We start from the raw sequence: 19,357 nt of genomic DNA on the forward strand, positions 1-19,357 counted from the left end.
TCCCGACTAAACATCTGTCCTCCGTTCATTCAACATCCACTGCGTGCCTGGCGCTCGGCCGGCACAGCACAAACAGAGTCTACGGATCTGCTCCCAGCCCTCCCACTCCCTCGCATCCCTACTCATCCTCTCAGGGGACACCTGCCTCAGGAAAACGTGGTGGATCTTTTCTATTGATTCGGTAGTTCCAAGGTGCTCGTGATGTGCACGCAGACGAAAGAACGGAAATGAGTGGTGTTTTCAGACATGGGAAGCCCCTCACATGCTCAACCCAGACCTCGTCTCTCAGCCTCAACACTCAGATCTTCAGCTGTCTCCCCCCAGCAACCCCAGTCTCCAGACGGCATCCGGGTGCTCCCAGCTTAGCCAGGGGACAGGACACCGTCACATCAACAGTGACACAATCCCACTTGAGCTCTTCTGTATACAGCTTCTTCCTTTTAAAATACATTTTCCTGTCAACATCATTCAAAAATAATAACCTCATAGTAGACTTCTCACCTCTACCACAGGGCAGGTACACCTCTCCCCTTTTATGAGTCATTTCTGTAGGGGCTACAGCTCTGCCTCCAGCCCACACAGGCTATGCAAAAGCAGTCAGCCCGGCTTTCTAACTCCCAGGGAGTGAAGGAATCACTATTTTTTTAAAAAGTGGCAAGCTCTTCTCTCTTGTACTCAGATTTAACCTAATAGAAATTGACAGGCTCAATCTTGGTTAATTCTTTTAAAAAACACAAGAACAAGGGCCAAGAAATTCATCTTCAAGTGTCAGAGTGAAGAAGAGAATCTAATACCTTTTGTCCTCCAAGTCCTAGGTTTATGTATCCTGAAGTGGTGGTGGTGGTTGGTTCTCCTGCAAAGCAGGGCTTCGTGCCTAGTGAGCAATGGCCCTGAATTTGTATCAGCCATAAAGGCTTCCAGACGTGAAGGTTACATTAGCACCCTGACAGGAGCCGATCTGGAGAGAGACAGAAAGTGCTGGCTGGCTGGATGTTAGAGCTGCCTCTGTCAGCTCCCTCCCTCCCACCAGCTCATTTCAGACTGAGGAACCTGAAGACAAAATGACACTATGAGTTCACATAACACTCCTTAGCTCTAAACCCGGTAACACAGATTATGTTTTTTAAAAACTAATTGATTAAAAATGACATTTACAGATGAAATGCTGTAATGCCTGGGATTTGTTTCAAAATAATCAGAGGAAGAGGAAAAAGTAGGTAGGAGTAGAGATAAAACAAATATTGGCTAAAGGTTGATAGTTATTGAAGCTCTATGAATATTATAATATTGAAGCACCCAGAAACATTATATGATTCTGTCTACTCTTGTATTCATTGAAAGTTTCCCAGAGCAAAGAGTTAAAAGATAATAAAAATATCAGGAGACTAGCAATGTTAACAAAGAAAGACTGAGTTAGGTATAAAGAAGGTCAGGATATACTGCTAAGTGAGCCAAAAAAGGATACACAAGGGCATATAGAGCATGAGTTCATTTACACACACACACATTGATAAATTGGTAGAAAATTTCTGGAAAAATAATCATCCCTGTATGCTATTTCAATTTTTAATGAAAAGGTATTACTTTTTCATAAGACTTTCATATAATAATTTTTTAAGCCAAGGAGGGCGACAAGGGGAAAGGACATACATAGTGGGGCTTGAAAATGAGATAAACACTTCCACGGGCCAGAAACAGCACGGAAACCACATTGGTGATGCAGGCTGGAGCCATGGCCCGGAGTCTGGCAGGAAGCAGAGTGGCCAGAAGTTCACCCTCTGTGCAGGGTCACAGGGACCAAAATACCCCATGCCCGGGAAAAGCAGAAGCCAGGCTCACGGGGTGAAGCCAGGGAATGGGTGCAGTCCCTCTCTGTCTCTCCCTGTACCGCAGCCTTCCATATGCACACCTGGCCCCCACCTTTGAGCTCTTGGTTTCCAATATTCTCTTGGGATATTAGAGCGTTCTTCCATTACTGTGGGCTAGTTATTTTCTTCTTGTAATGCTGTCAGTTTCTGTTTTCCAAATACCTTATATTGTTTAAGGTATATAGAAAAGTATAAGAACCGGCCCATATAGATACTAAATTCACGATGGTCGTTCCCTCAGGGGCGGGAGGGAAGGAAGGGAACACAGCACCGACAAGCCAGCTGGCTGCAAGGAAGCGAGGAAACAAAGTACCCAGCCTTTTTGCCTTTCATAATGGGCTTATTACGGCAGGGAATTCTTCAACCATAGGAAACGGTTTAGATGCTGAGAAGCCAAAAGATTAGCACTAACTTATATAAAGGCTTTGAGCAAGAAAGTAACCATCATATTTATGTATGTGTGTGTGTGTGTGTGTATATACATATGCTAATAAGTAGCCCTAATATTACATATAAGGAAACTGAGGTCTGAGGCTCAGAAGTTAAGTGACATCCCTAAGTTCCTGGAACTAATCAGTGGCCAAGCTGGAACTCTGGATAACATTGTCACTACTGAGTGTTGCTCTGTGCCAGGCACTATAAATACATTGTCTAATATAATCCCCCTGTCAACTCTGCCACATATAGTGCTATAATCTCCATTTCTCAGCTAAAGAGACCAAAGCTCAGAGAAGTCAAGAGACTTGCCCAAGATCACACAGCAACTGAGTTACAGGGGTAGGTGTCAGTCTATATCCTTCTCCTCCCTCTGTGCTAGTCCTCACTCTCTCCCCAACACTCGCACCAGCCCAAGAGTAGCATGATGCAGCCTGCAGGGAAGCTGGGTGGACATTTTCACTCCAAACATCTGGAAAGAGGCTAGGCTGGCACAGACTGTCAATTAAAAAACCATGGGACCTAAAAAGGTGAAAGAGTGTACACTATTAAAATACTTAACACAAAAGCACATTCCTGCCTGCTGGCATGTTAGCAGCAGCTGACAGGATTAGCCTGCTGCTTCCACCTCATGGTGGGTCTGGGCTCACACCAGCACGCAGTGGCCTGTGGAGCCTCGAGAGAATGAAACCGGAAGTCTACTGCCCCTGCCAGCAAGCTTCTATTCAGAGGCTCCTCAGGCAGCCAGACCCAGGACAAAGTGACCATAACTAAGGGCTGCAACCCTGCCTCCTCCCCGCCCCCGCCACCCCCCCCCCCCCACACCCACACACACAGATTTTCTCTCTCTCTGTCTCTCTCTCTCTCTCTCTCTCTCTCTGTCTCTCTCTCTCTCTATCACTCCGGGATCAGCAGGAGCCCTGTGGCCTGAAGCCAAGCTATTGTCAGGCCTTCTGGCCCCAGGGGCGTCCCCAAATGACCCAGGCCACCCCATATTCTTTGTTCCCGTTCACTCAGGATCTTGTACGAAAACTGGATCATTCACTTCCGCTAAAAAGCAAAGTTTTTAAATCTTGGATAGATGTGTGTGGACTGCCAGATTTGGGAAAAAACAAATAGGATACCCTGTTAAATTTCAATTTCAGATAAACAACAAATAATTGTTTAGTGTATGTCCCATGCAATATTTGGGACATACTTATTATGTAAAGCCCTACCCTAATATCCTGCAAAACCTGTGTCATTTTCCAGAAAACACAGTTCGGCCTACGTTTGGGAAACAAAATTTGTTAAGAAAACTGTTTGTCAAATGGACAGTGGGAAATACTTCTCCCCCACCCTCCTCCCAGCTCCGAACATTCATGGCACACAATAAAGGGGAAACAGCCATAAAAATGACTTAAAATGTGCCCTTTTCAAGTATGGTAACCGTGGGACAAGTGAGTATAAAAATGACACAGCTGGGAAGACCCAGATCTATTCCTGCTTAGTGAATTTCCACATCAGAATGTGTTCACTTAACCAGTCAAGGTTTGGTTTTATGTTTTTTTGTTTTGTTTTTAAATTTTCCTTTTGTTTCATAGATACCAGCAGATTCCACTTACAATAAAACCCTTGTCCACCTTACTTAACCGTTTAAGGAGACAACTTGGTTGTTGGAGCCCGCTGCCAGTTCCCCAAGGAGTCTCCGAGAGTGACAAGCGGCCACTTCTGCAGGGAGCAGGCAGAGGGCCGGGCTGCAAATCCCCCATAAACTGTGATGGCCAAGCCCAGGGAGACAGGGCTGAGACTGCCTGCTCCAGAGAAAGGCCAGCTCTGTCTGTCCTTGCTTGGATACCCTCTCTTCACTCCCTTTCCATTCCCACCCCTTCCTTCTCTCGGTCTCCTTCCTGCTCCCCCGACTGCCCCTGCCAGCACCCAACTGAACTTGATTGTGCGGGTCTCTGCAGTCTCCAGTGTTCTCATGGAAGAAGGTAAAAACCACACTTAACTCCTTGTCTGCCAGCCAGCACCAAACCATTCTCAGCCCCAGCATGAGACTGCAAATATTAAAAGGCAATTCCCCGGAGCCAGCAGGGCACACAGCAGGCAGGGCAGTCATTTGCAGACTTAATTATTAGAGGTATTTAGAAACATTTCAGTGCAGGCGGTGAAGGGAGGCAGCATGTGAAGAAGTATAGATTTCTGCTGATGTCTGAGAGCCAAGCCCTGCAGACAGCACTCTGCAGACTCTACCCACAGCAGAGGTCTCACTGTTCTCATGGTACAGAACGAAAATTGAAGATTCTGAAAGTGAGAAAAACTCAATTTCATTTCAAATCTAAAATCTTTGAGATCTCTTCTGGGAGGCCCAGACAATTAAATTGATTTAAGTTGCACTGTTTATAACATCCTAGATCCACAGAAAATATAAATTCTAGCCTATGCTGTTTAAATGAAAGGTGATGAAGTTTCTAGGTTTCTACTTATATTACATGAGAAGATTCCAAACCAGGACTTGAAGGCATCACAGTCCTAACTGCATTTAATCATTGGCCCAGTCTAAATACCGCAGGGGCACCAGGCCTCCCAGAACCCTACAGAGCTCACCAGCAGAGAAGCAGCTTCCCGAGGGAGGGAAGACAATGGTGGTCACAGGAGCTGTGACTCCCCCATGCCAGAGCGAGGGAAGAAGGGCTTGGAGCTCACCTGTTCCCCTTCTCAGATGGGGAAACCAAGGCCGCAAGCACAGTGGCAGAGCTGGGACTAGTACCTAGAGCTTGGGGCTCTCTGTCTGATGCTCATTGTATCACCTCCCAGATCAAGAACACGATATCCCTGGCATGAAGGTGAGGGAATGAGGCAGGGGAGTCTGCTGGTGGGTGTTTGCCCAAACCCTCTCCCCTCAATCCCCCAGAGCAGAGGAAGTAGGCCTACCTAGAGCCTCTGGGGCAACTAGTGAGAGGCTTATTAAGGGAGAACAAGGAGTTATCAACTCATTCAGAGACCTTGCAGGAATTTCCTGTTATGTGATCCCAGTCTTGCAAATAGCCACAACCAAGCTGAGGCGTCTCTTCTTCCCCTCCCTCTTAGGGGAAATACATGCTCTTGAGTCACTAGTCGCCTGTACCCTGCAGCTCTCCAATGACTGGGCCCTACTCCAGGAATGTCGCAGGGAGCCAGCCTCAGGGTCTGCGCTGAGAACAAAGGGTGGGCGTGGCCCATGGCACGGAAACACCAGCTCTTTCTTGGGCAGCTCTGGATATGGGTGAGCTATTGCTCTATCCAATGGATGAAGAGTCAGCAACATGGAACTTTCTGGACCTAGGGTCATGGGCCTAGTTTTTTAACAAAACCTGTGTCTGCTATTTCTTTCCTTCTTGTTGTTTTTTTTTTTTTTAAGTTGCAAGACATCTTATGCACAAAAGAGTGCATGCAAACACATGCATAACCACCCAAGTGGATAAATAAAGCCTTGTAGCTCTCCAAAGGCAACCCCCCACGTCCCCCATCTCCACCATGCTGGCTTTGAGGAGCATCATCACTTTGGTTTGGTTTTCCTCATAATTCTTATACCTGTGTATGCGGCCCTAAAGATTAGAGTTTGCCTATCATTGCATGTAGCTACTGGTTGCTCATTTTTGTTGCTGTATAGTATTCAATTGAATCAATACATTTTATTTTTCCGTTCTGCTGAATAGCACATTTAAGTTGTTTTCAGTTTTTGGCTACTACGAACAATGCTGCAGTGAATACTCTAGAACATGTCTCCTGGCTCTCAGGTGCTGGAACTTCTCTATGATACACACCTGACAACAAAACGCTGCACCATGCAGAATGTGCTTCTCCTCCCTGACTAGCTGATGCCACCCTGCGTTCCAAAGTTGTGCTGCCTTTCCCTGCCTAGAAAACCACCAACCCACCCACTGTGCTTACGTGGAATAGCGGTCACTGGTGACTGAGAGGCCAGGAAAGCCCACTTGACCACTAGAATGGAAGTTAAATCCTGACACCCTCCTCTTAAAACAAAACCCAAGATTTTAAAATTCTGAGCTTAGCTAGAACTAACAACCAAAACAACTGAGCTATCCAGAAGAAAAATGTCACAAACTCCCCTAAAATAATGAGGTAGCATCTACAGCCTGAGAGCAGACCCACCTGCCAACATTATTCACTGTAAGCATTAAATACACATGTGTTCCCAAGATATTAAATACAGAGAGGTTGCGTGCTGATAAATCCCAACGTGCCACGGGTGGCAGAAGGCAGGGAGGGGCGTGGAGGTGCCCCCCCCCCCCCCCCCCCCCCCCGCTAGCCATGACTTACCTATACACTGGCTGCATCTCTCGGGCTATGCCGATGATGGCGCCTGGCAGGAAATTGTCAAACTCCTCAAACAACTCCCGGATGTTGGTCTTATACTTTAGGTCTAGGTCCAGCTGAATGATCCGCAGGATCTCTGGAGGAAAGAAACAGACAATGATAAGACACAGACACAGGCCCAGGGAGACTAAGCCATTGACACAAAATGAAGTGGATGGTACAGAAAAGGGCACTGGATTATTACTGTTGTCACTGAGTGATGCGAAGTCACCCCTGGAAACAAAGGCCTTTCACACCACCAGCAGCTCCCTCTGCTCTAGAAATCCTCATGAACAACTGCCCCCTATCGCTCCCTCCAACTGCACACACCCATTTTGTTTAATCCCAGGCGACCATGTGCTCCAGGGCAGGCCTATTGTCCCGATATGACTGTTAATGGCGCACTCTTTCACTCTCAGAGGCCTCTGATTTGGATGATACATGATGTGGACGACCCACATACAACTCAAGGCATCCAGGTGTTTCCTCTTTGGAGCACAGGTGGCAAGTGATCCACGGAAGACAGAGGTAAACACATTATGGTCTTGGGTCCTTGTCAGGACATTCTACAGACCCAGTAGAATGACCCACTTAACGTGTCAAGTTAAGATGCTGGCCCAGACGGAAACAGCTGAAGGAACCCAGTTACCTAAAAAAGACAAAATGAGCCTTAATTATTCAGTCTCACAGTTACCTGTTTCATCACCCCTAGATGACCTGGGGGTGTGAAGAGAAGGAGGGGGGCGCTGGTGAAGTTCATTCCCTCACCTTTCACCCAACCAAGGCTGACCGAGATCCTGCTGAGTCAGTGCCCAGAGGGGCCAGGCCCCAGGGCCTACCGACCCTGCCCTCAAAGAGAGACACACAGTGCAGCAGCGACTAAAAGCTACTGCAGACCCATGAAATGGAAGAGGGACCCTGTGAGCATCTCACGGGGGCGCATGAGCTAAACAATGAGGGAGAGAGAGCAACAACTTGGGACCCAGGAGAAGACTTGGCCTGGGAAAGCTATCGTACGTCTCTGAACCTCAGTTGTTTTGTTTGCTAAAATGAGCATGATGTGACGTGCCCTGTGAGGCTGTGACGCTGAGAAGAGGAAAGAGTGTGGGAAACACCTCCCAGGCTGTAGAGGCTCCAGGCATCCAGACTTTGGGGAACAGGAAACTCGCTGCGGCTCGAGGCAGTCAAGGTCTGGGCTGGGCCCTGAAGCCCGAGGTCCAGAGAAGGGAAGGACACCCACACCCACCCCAGGACACCGGGACTCACCCCTTCGCTCTTCACCCGTCTCTTCTCACCTGCCAGCACAGAGCGCACGGCGCTCCGAGGACAGGCCGCCCCGCGGAAGCCCTCTGAGGACAGGGACCCCGTCTTGCACTTCTTGGCCCCCATCCCCTCCTCATGCAGGGTCTGGCATTCAGTAAACACTCAGGAATGTTTGTGAAATTCAACAGCCATTCTCTAAATTAGTTTATGAAGAAATCACAGCTTACGATTCAAGAAAAACTGATTCATTTGTTCCTGTTCTATTTTTCTTTGTGACGCAGAAACGAAACATTCTACATGACTTTTCTGGGAAAAAAAAAAAAAATCAGAGCAGATGAGAATGCAGCTGCTGAGGCCAGAGGAAGGTGAGCGGGCACCAGAGCCAGTGTCTCTGGCCCCCGTGGGCAGAGGGCACAGGGCAGTGGGTCTGCCCCGGCTAGTGCGGCCCCTGTCGCCCGCCTGGCTTCACGCCACCCCACCCCACACAGGAGGATTAAAACAACAGCTTTCCTTCCTGCAACTAAAAACAATAACAATACCAAAGGCCCAGAAATCAGGAAAGTTGATAACCTGGGAGTCCGGATGTCGGGAAGCCCTTGCGGTGACTCTGCTGGTCTCTGGAAAGCGGCCCTAGACCGCGCGGTCGGGAACAGCGACAGGCCACGGGGCAGGGCCTCGGCGCCTGCTGCTCTCAGAGGCAGCCCTGGGGATCAGAGGGAAAGAACCCAGTGGAGGCCTTAGGGAAGGACACTGTGTACCAGGAAAGAACGTCCAGGAATGAAACTGGCAGCCACTAAGAAGTCATGATGGGCCATCCAGGGTCAGCCACCTGGGGCTGGGGACTCCCCACAGCACACGCCCGCCTGGCCATTTCTCTGTTTTGGTCCATTTCCTGCACCCCACCCTCCCCCATCTAGGGTGTAGGCAGCTCTTACGCAAGGTAAGGCACAGCCCTAATGAAACGGGGCAGGCACCACCCTCCCAGGGTCCGCTGATAGGGAGTGTAGGGGACAGGGTGTGCAGCCATGGGGTGGGGCAGCCTCAAGGATGTGGCGGCAGTGTTGTGGCATTGACAGGGCTGTGAAAGAATGAGCTCTCATCTTTGTGGCCCCACAGGGTACTTCCCATCACATCAACAATGGCCACAGGGAGGCTCCCTTTTCTTGAGTGGTTTTTAAGTGTCCAGCATTGAACGGCAATAGTTTATTTCTCTGCCCAGTGTGTTGAGTAATTTCCATTTTTGGATAAAGAAACAGAGGCCTAGAGAGGTTAAAAACCATAGCCCAAGATCACACAACAATGAAACGCTGGCGCTGGGATGTGAACCTTGGCTCACTTGACTTGAAAGCCCGGCGTGCTCCTTCCAGCGTACCCTCACCCCGCTTCTGATCCGAGAGGAGCCCCAGGGAGGCAGATGTGGGCTCGGCTGCCACTCACGCCAGGGCCCCGGGAGCGGGGCCCCAGGAGCACACAGAAGTGCCAAACACCTTGAGAGACGAAAGACTTCTGGAGCAGGGCAACAAGCTGGCCAAAAGCAGAATTTAAAGGAAGGAAATTTCAGGAATTTATGATAATTTCACTATAGTTAAAAATACTCCTGATGGTGGGAGAGGCCATTCACTTAGTCAGTCTGTCAGTTACATCCTTCATCAAAGCCACCGCCTGCTAGGTGTACTCTCTGGTCTTTCAAGGCCGTCCAAGCCCTACTTACTCTGCAATGAGCAGCCTGAACGCCTCCTTCCCTGGCCCGCCTAGACAGGCCCCGCACAAGTCGTGGCTTCCTATTCTGCACTCCCCATGTGGCTGCTTGAGTCCACGCACTGCTACTTGTGTGTGTACCTGTCCTTCTAGAGAAAGCACTTCTCGAGAATAGCAACGAGCTGGGAGGGCACAGCTCAGGGACATGAGATCCCTCCAGATGAGACCCAGCTCCTTCATTTTGGCAGAACCTTAGTCTCGTCTTGATACGCCTTCAATAAACCTGAGCGCTTTCCCTGCCCTTTAGGGACTGGCTAAGAATGAACCCGGAAAGGTCATACATAGCCCTAAGACACGGGAATTTGAGATGCTTTTATATTATTTACAACTGCTCCTTCCTAAAGCTCCTTTCAGGAAAGGTTTGCTTATAGATGTTAACACATCTTTCAGGAGGGGCTTCACCAAACGAGGTTAACTGATGAGGAAGGAAAGAGGCAGTGACTCCAACACAAAGTGACCCTTTCACACTGATGTGACCAACTGACCCAGCCATGCCCTTTCAGGCAGAGGTGGGAGGATACTCCCTTCAACTCAGACAGGTCGACAGCCCTGCCCTGAGCAGCCTGCACCATCGTGTGGGCACCTGTCCAGAAGGTTATCCATTTATATAATTATGAAATAAGATGCCAAGTTGTAAATATCACTGTTGAGGAGAAAGATGCTTACTAGGAATGCTGGAATTCATTAGGATGAGATTTTTTTACAGGGATCTTTTCCTCTGGCCTCTGGTCCTTGATGTGGCTAGCCATCCCTCTGTGGGAACTGCATCGGGGGAAGGGGGTGTCTACATAATACTGAGAGGCATCACAGATACATGGAAGTAACACCACAGTGATGGCCCGGATAAGATGCTAGTTGGTGACCAGCTGAAATGACAGCAGTAGAACCACTGAAATCTAAGGAATAAATGAGTGAGAGAATTGTCCCCAAAGCAAGGAAAAAATGAAATCTATAAAAGAATGTGTGAGAAAAAGAAGGACTAGACATCCACAAGACTCAAAAGAATGGCCAGTATCCAAGGCTGGCTGAATGTCCACCATGTCCAAATCTTGAGAAAAGACAACAAAAAGATGGAGGATAGAATAATCTGAGATGGCAAATATGAAAAGAAAACCTGGCAATAACTGAGGGCAATCTCCCCACTTTACAGATGGGGAAACTGAGTACCAAAGAAGAGGAGGGACTCATCAGGGGTCACACTCAAGCTAACTGGCAAAGCTGATCCCAGAACTCTCATCTTCTAAATCCCTTGAGTTTATTATAATAGCCATCGCACCTCCCTGCTCCCAAAATGGGCCATAAACACTTAGAGAATGGAAAACATTGTGTAATGGCCCAAAGGTTGTGCACGGGATTAACCAGGCACCCAACACAATTAGCTCATAGAGTATCTGCATACCATCCCATGAAAATGTGAGCCTGAAGACCAGTAAGTAGTAGTCAAAGAAAAGAAATGAGACCTCCATGAGCCACACACCTTACAGCCAGCTTTTAGGAAAGAACAGTGTTCTCCATATTCTCACATCAACATCAGGCATGGATATGAAAGAACAAGCAGATCTTTACATTCTTCTAAGAACACACCTTGAGCTGTTTTAACCTCAAGGGGAGGCAGAAGCCAGACTTAACATTCAGGACCAAGAGCCACCATGGAGACACAAGCTCAGTACCTGGCGTGAGACTCACAGTGACCCATGGTAAAATACTCACCATCCACTCCCCTATCAACCCTTCCCTGTTCTGGTTAGATCTGTTCGTTCCTGGAAAAGTGTTTGCTGTTGCATCCAATTAGTTAAACCCTCCAGCCAGCCCCTCAAACTTATAAATCCTCTCATGTATTTGTTTAAACCACAAAAACAAGAACTGAAGTATGACTATTTACTCATGTCATTTTCTCAGGTGGAAGGAACCTTTCTCATGTGTTAGGAAAAGTCCTGCGTGGGCACCTGGTGTTGGAGGAACACACTTGTGCCAAGTGTTCTCCTTGCATGAGCTCAACTGCCTGATGCTGGCCAACCTGGCCTCCTGGTGGATAACAGAACCTAGAAGAGCTTCCAGAGTTTCTACCTCATGGGTCAGCAGTTGAAGCACTGGTTTTCATAGGGGACAACAGTTTGGCAAGAGATCAGGTAGGTTGATTTGAAGTATTTCAGGAAATGGAAGAATTGCTGCCTCCAGAGTATAGAAGGTGGTTCAGGGGTCCTGGCTGAAGCCCCTAACCACAGGACTGACGGATGTTTGACCACGAGAGAGGAGCCACTGAGGTACGTCAACCCAGAGTGGGGAAAGACACTAAGAATCCAGGTGGGCTTTCTGGCCTGAGACATATTTCCATTTGAACTTCAACTCCAGGGGGTAGAGTAAAAAAATGTGGTATCACCTTCACAAAGGAACGTGTCTGCTCACCCTCACCCTCTCATGCTCCCGTTGCAGGCTAAAGAAATGGTGCCACTCAGCTCTAACAAGTTGGAAAATGAAGGGTGAGATCAAAAGTGCTAGCTAACAGTTCAGCTTTCAAGACCCCATTACCATTATCACTGCCACGGCCCTGGCAGCAGTGCTCAGGACTTCCTGACTGTCGGGGGATTGTTTTCAGGGCTGAGAACCCCTACCTCTGCTGCCGGGGCTGCAGCCTGGCTGGCAGCCGATACCTCTGCATGACTGCACCAGAGAAGGCCACATTCACAACCTAGCACCGGCTGGGAGATTCCCAAATCAACAGTCCCCTGCAGAAACAGGCTTGGGACAACTCATCGGCTTCCAATTAAACCAGCCACAAGCATGTCATCTGACCAGGGGTGGAATTACAACCCAGAGTGAGTAATTAATGATACCCGAAAACAAACAGCAAAAGGAATTAAAAAAAAAAAATCCCAGGGGGAAAGAAAAAAAAGAGTACCCTTTCCTCTCCCCTCCCTTCTCTTATCCCCAGAAACAATTCCTGGCAGACACATCTTAACACATACAAAACAACACGCAACAGAATAAATCAAGGACGATGAAAAGAAAAGATATGCTTAGGTAAGCACGGAGCTACCATCCTGGGAAACAAAACAGGCTTTTCGAGAGGGCAGGTTAGCCATGCAAGGGCCTTCTCTTTCTGTTTTGAAACAGCTTCAGAGCTTCCCAGAGATAAATATTTATAAGACATCAGAGGGCTTTCACCGCAGAACATCAGCCCAAGCTTTCCACCAACCAGGAGAGGGTTTGGGGAGAAGGGGAAATTATGACAACGCTAAGCTATGTGACTCCAGCGTCATGAGGCTGAGGACCTGGAAGCAGCTGCCTGGAAAGGGAGCTAATTTTCTCATTGTCCACTTGGAAATATCGCAGCTATCTGCCACCTGCTTTATCACACTCTGGTGCTTTTTAATTGCGGTTCAGCAGCACCTCTGGCCTGCGGGAGCCAAAGGGCAAGTGAAAGGGGTGGCGATTTCCTCTAATGGTGAGAGGCTCGTGACCCTGGAGAAGCTGTTTTGAGGCCCATGGGACAGGCAGTCCCCCTGTGCCACGCCAGCTGTACCAGACTGGCTTCTCCTGTTGGAGGGTCCGAGCATGTGACAGACAGCTGTGTCCCCGAGGGGATCCGTGGTTGGAACTGGCTGTGGTGCTTCTCACATCCAACAGAAACTTGGGGGGCTTCCCGCTGGGCCTTTCCCTGTCTGTCAAAGTGCCCTTACCCATTCTCTTTGAAGCGCAGGGCCCAGCTGCCGGGCAACAGGCTAACTACGTGAATGGGGGTTACAAAAGAACAGAGCCCTAGGCCTTGGGCACAGATTCCTCGGGCTCCTCCAGCCTGATCAGACAAAAGTTCTAGGAGCAGGGAGAGGATGTCAGTGTGCCAGGCCCAGGCCCATGCAGAGGGCTTTGTGTTTACTGACTCAGCTAATGAACCCTCATTATGCTTCCTCGAGGTAGGCATTGGCCTCTCCCATTTTCAGATGGGGAACCTGATGCTCAGAGAGTTTTGGCAATTGATCTAAGACAACCGAGCAAGGAAGGGTCGGTGTTAAGAGCAATCTCAGATTAGTTCGCTCGATCCATCACACACAAGATTCTGAGAAAAGCCTTCAGAGACCTCTGAAGTCCCTTTTAAAAAATCCCATTATCTTTAAAAACAAGAAATGTTTCCACATCATGAAAACAGCAAACAGCTCCAGATCACCTCTGCACAGTGACTGGGACTTCCACAGGCAGAGAAGGGGTCCCTACATCCCATAACCACCTCCCTCAAGACCCTCATCCCCAAGGAGCATGAAGACTGTTGGGTTCCCTTTCACTGAGCAAAGACTGACGGAGAAACTTCTGAAAGAAGGAGTTTATTGCCACAAAAGTAAGTCGAAAGGGAGTTTTTAATGACAATAACCAACATGTGTCAACCCATTATACTCATTAAATCATCTACACGCTCTACAAGATTAGTAGTATTATTTCCATTTGACAAATGAGGAAATCAAGAAGTATAATAACCAAGATCACGTGGCCACTAGTGGCAGAGCTGATAATCCCACTCAAACGTGCCAGGCTGTAAAGGCCCGCGCTTGCTGGTCACCACGCTGTGCTGCCTTCCAGGCCCCTGGACGGCCAGACACGGCCAGGACACACCAGCGCCCAGTTCTGCAGGCCCTGCTCAGACAGGAAGTGCCTAAGCCTCACCGTTTTCCACATTATCTATGTTTTCCACATTAGCGGCCTGCCCCCACCTCGGAGGAAGGAGGGGGAGGGAAAGGAAATGGAGTTCCTAAGAGTGATTTATGCAACCTGTTAGCAGCTCTGGTACAAGGTTTCAGGGCCAGGAGGTTGAAATTAATGGCCACAGTCAGTTTTATATATGCACTATACAATAAACTCTTTCTTATAGCCCTCCTCGCCCCCTCTCAAAATGGAGCATGGAAAACAGCGTTAATCGCGGCTCAGCCATAACTCCTAGCTCCTGTTTATAACTCCTAGCTCCTGTTTTGGGGACAAAACAAATTATCAAGAAAAGACACAGTTTTTGCTTCAGCCACAGTGTAACATGAGTTTCCTTCTTTGTCCTTAGCACCTTCTGTGACAAGGTATAAATCATATACTTTAAGATAGGACAGAATTTATTTTGAACTTGGCTGGAAAACTTTTGGGACTTATATAAGACAACACATGTAACACCCAGTGTAAATTTTCCTCTCAGTTCTATTGTCAGCATGAAGTTATAGCTCATGTACTTATTTATGAAATTCAGTATATAGAGAAAATGGAACTACAGACCTGACAGTCTTCCGTTTCTGTGGTATAGCCGTCCACGGGCCCTGCTGGCCTTTCCATAGTTTAGATCTCTCTAGGATCTGCTATAGACTTATTTTTTTTGTCTCCAAAAGCTTCAGTTCTCATTCCTACTGAAAGCAAGACCACATTTTGACTTTGTTCACAATGGTTCGTCACACTGGTCTTTCCTCTTCACCAAAACAGGCTTTTTCACAGACCCCTGGGAGTGGAAGGTGGAGAAGGCAACGGCCGTTGGGCAGAATTAACAAATGTTTTCTGAAAATAACAATACAGCTACCACTGGTTGTCCAAACTGTCATAGTGCAACTTCCCAAACGCCTCATTTTGAGGTTCTTTATTAGAATTATGGGGGCTCTTGTTTCTAATCTCACGTGCCTTCTCTCTACATGTTCTAACCACTCTCTCCCTCTTGACTGGCATTTGGGCCCATGCTACGTTATGGATTCAGTGGAAAATCAGGGAACCTAGCAAAGGTTTCATCCTGTTGCCTGCAGCTCCTCATCCCCACACTGTGGCCTGACACATGCTCCTGCCCATGGGCCCAGCACCCTGTCAGAACCTGTCCATTGCAGCCTACCCCTTCTGTTTACTGACAATGACAGTAACAGGACTAAATCTTTATATATTTATGGCATGTTGCAATGTTCCAAGTGTATTCCCAGCCATAAATTTCTTCCCCATGCTTTAGCTAATTTAATCCTTACAATAGCTGTAGTGGGGCACGTGCATCCATGTAGATTGGGTTCACCTGTATATATCAAGTAACAATGGTTTGAACACACACAAGACCACAGCTAAGCCATCCAGGGATGGTATGGCTGCTTCAAGAACTTATCAAGGGTCCAAGCTTCTTCTGTTTTTCCACTCTGCTATCCTAGATCTGGTTTCCATCCTCAAGATACCTCATGGTGCAAGAAAGCTACCAGGGCTCCAGCCAACTTGGCAGCATTCCAGGCAAGAGAAAGGAGGAAGGAGAAAGGGCACCCCACCCACCTTCCTGTCTCAATGAGGCAGAACCCTTAAACATTCTTCCTCAAGTCCTTAACATTTCTTCTTATATCTTACTACACAAAATTTAATGACATGGCCACACATAACTACAAGAAAAGCTGTAAAATGCATTCTTTTATGGGTATAATGCTACCCCCAAATAAATAGGATTCCATTATAAATGAAAAAGGAAAGTGGATATAGAGCAGTTAATTAGCAGTACTTTCAGAGAAGGCAAGTATTAATTACACCCACTTTACAGATAAAGAAATGGAGGCCCAAAGAGATTAAGTTTTGCTAAGATCGCATGGTCAATAATGGCAAAATAGGGATTGAGTCCACGCCATCTGACCCACATCCAGATCCCTTTTCCTTGTTCCCAGAGTCCCTGGGCTACAGTGGAGCCGCTGATGTATTTCTGCCTGGACTCCTGTTTGCTCCCCCTCCGGACCTTTGCTCAGCCCTCTTCTGTCCCTAGTTGGTTTAGGGGCAATGAGGTCTGTGCCTGCCAGCCCCAGGCTGCCATCCTGAAGGACTCCTGCCCCCATCCCCCGCCTCACACTTTGCTCCCCGTCTTGCCCCCTGCACTTGTGTCCCACTGTGTCTCTTGGAATCCAGGCATTAACAAGGGGATCACACCAAAGATGGCCAGATCCCAATGAGCTACAGACCCTCTGAGCAGGATAACCCCAAACTGTTTCTGTAATGCCCATGGGAGTTCTATGAGCAGGATACCTACACTTTGGGGCACCCATACAAAGACAGTTGGCATCTCCTGAAATTGCCTTTAATGGCAAAGCTCTTGCATGGCCACACCTTGTTCCACTCTGACACTGAGAATGAATTTCAGGCACACTGCCTGGTTGTGAGGTAGACAGGGATGCTTATCTGTGGGTCCCTAACTCCAGCACCTAAGCAAGCACAGACAGTTTTGCTTCCAATGTTCTAGCACCTTGGCTACCTCTTTCATGTCTACAATTTGAAGGTTTTTGTATTTTGGCAACAGTTCTCCCCGGTGTGAACAATGAATCCACCATTCATTCTGGGGTTGAACTGTCTGAGTTCCTCTCACCTAGCAGATTCATCCTTCTCCAAAACGGTGCCTTGCAGCCCACCACTACCCTCAGACTCAAGGCCACAGTTCTCCTCAACCTCCTCTAGCTAAGCACAGGTGCAAGAAACTATACCCAGGAGAGCGACTGAGATCTGTACTACTGAGATCCCCACCCAAGAAGGTAAGTGGGATCAGAGAACAGCCCGCTTCTCAACGAGGGGAAGAAGCCTGCCCTCTGGCATGGCCCCTAACTTTTCCCTGGGACCACGGCGGGGGTGCGGGGGGGGCTGCCAAGGAAAGAGTAGCCCCGCATCATTCCTTATGCTCAGAAATGCGCACCACAGCAACTTTGAAGGAGAAAAACCAGTTCCTTTCACTTTATGAATCCAGAAATACCTCTCTGAGACTTATATGTGAAGAATTACCCATTCATTCCCTTACTTTTTTGTAGCAGGAGGGGAAAAAAAAATATGGCTTTAATCTTTCAGTGGCAACACCTGTCACCCTGTGATAGTTTGCGAACTGACTTGCCTGTGGTCAAATGTCCCTTATATCTCCTGCCTCCTGAGCCAGGGCTCTGGACAAAATGTCATGTTACATTATTAATTTTCATACTACATGTTAAAAAGAGATGATCTATCCTCATCTATAAAATGAGGATATACCTATAGGTCAGGTAATGGGTTAGGTGCTTTTATATATTTTACCTCATTTAATTCTCACAAATAGGGTTTATTGTCCCCATTTTATGGTTGTCTCCTCAAGATAGAGTCGAAGCTCCATGGCTCTCATCTCTGTTTACCGAGGTTGAGAGGAGCCCCTCCTGCTATTAGTCTGACAAGAATTACACAGGAAGGAGGGGAAGTTCCAGGACTGGCCCCTGTGCTGAAAATCCAGGCTCCAATTTTCATTCAAAACACAGACTTGCCTTCCCCTGGAGTAGGGGGTCCCCAAATATTTTACCACCAAGAAACTCCCTTTTTAACTTTTTCCCATAACAGATTCCATAATTGAAAAGATCTGTCTATCAAACTGCACTTAAGTACTAATTGATTTCTCTATTTTAATTAAATTTTAATTTCATTTAATTCATTAATTTAATTCTTCTAATTAAATAAAATTTGAATTGTCTATTTTAATCTTAATTAAAGACATAAAATGCAATGCCAAATTGACAGAACTGCAGCTGAATGCAAAAAAAAAAAAAAAAAAGAAACCAGAAAAGAAAAAAAGGTTTTAATTCATAAATATTTCAGCATGCACTTCCTAAGAAACAAGGACGCTCTCTTTCATAACAACAGCACAACATCAAAGTCAGGCAATTAACATGAAAACCTCAATACTACTGCATCCATAGTCCCATTCAGAATTTGACAGTTGTCTAAAAACAAAAACAAAATTTCTGGTCCAGGATTGTATGTAGTTGTCACATCTCTTCAATCTGTAATTATTCCTTGGTCTTCCCTCATCCTCTATGACCTGGGATGATTTGAGGAGCACAGACCCATTATGTAGTAGAAGGTCTTTCCCTTGGGTTCGCCCGATGTCTCCTTATGATTAGGTTCAGGCCACGCATCATCACCAGGGCACCAAAGAAGCAAGGCTGCGTTCTCCCTGTACCACGTCAGCAGGCTCATCGTGTCTGTCTGTCTCATTACTAGTGACATTAACTTTGATCACCATAAAGTTACTATTTTTCTCTTTGTAACAACAGCCTTTGTGGGGAAAGACCTCAAGCGTGTGACAAGATCCTATTCCTTAACGAATTTTTACCTGCTTGTTTTAGTCCCCATTGATGACTCTTGCCTAAATAAATGACAACCATGTTTGTTGCCAAATGGTGACTTTCTGATGCCTTCATTCCTTCTACATTTATTTGTTGGCACTCTACAATAAAGAAGAGCTTTCTGAGATCGCCCACTTAGGGGAGGTTGTGCCGTGCAAATTCTTCCCTGACCGGCAGGCTCCGCGCTGCCTGCTGCAGGGAACCGGACGAGGGGGAAGTGATGGAGCTGCTGATGCTGGGGCTTCAGGTCCATCATCCACACCTCGGGGTGGCCACGAGCCGCCCAGGGAATCTCCAGCAGTGCCAGGCTAGAGGGCCATTGTCCATTCTTACCTCCATAAATAAGGAAACAAGTGGGAGATAACTGCATATCAGAGACCACACTAGACCCCCTTTTCTTTCCCCTATGTTTGTTTTTGTTTAAACAAGTGATGCCATGGGCTCTACCTTATTCAATGAAATGTGAACTTGGAGATTTAGGCAGGTATGAGTAGCCAGGGCACTGGGTCAGAGCGCTGGCTCACAGGCCTGGCTTTGCCACTGTGTCCAACCGTGGGCAAGCCACTTCCCCTCTGGGCATCCATTGTCCCATACTGT

At 47.5% G+C, this 19,357-nt stretch overlaps 1 protein-coding gene across 1 annotated transcript in view; it reads right to left on the minus strand.

The window, feature by feature from the left end:
- The window catches only part of XXYLT1 (xyloside xylosyltransferase 1), a 160,792-nt gene that overhangs the window by 61,263 nt on the left and 80,172 nt on the right, over positions 1 to 19,357 (minus strand). Inside the window, exon 3 of the mRNA XM_045539990.1 lies at positions 6,609 to 6,741. Within this exon, the coding sequence (XP_045395946.1) occupies positions 6,609 to 6,741 (133 nt within the window). The remainder of the gene's footprint in view (positions 1 to 6,608; positions 6,742 to 19,357) is intronic.

The sequence above is a fragment of the Lemur catta genome, chromosome 1, assembly GCF_020740605.2.
Source record: "Lemur catta isolate mLemCat1 chromosome 1, mLemCat1.pri, whole genome shotgun sequence".
NCBI lineage: Eukaryota > Metazoa > Chordata > Mammalia > Primates > Lemuridae > Lemur > Lemur catta.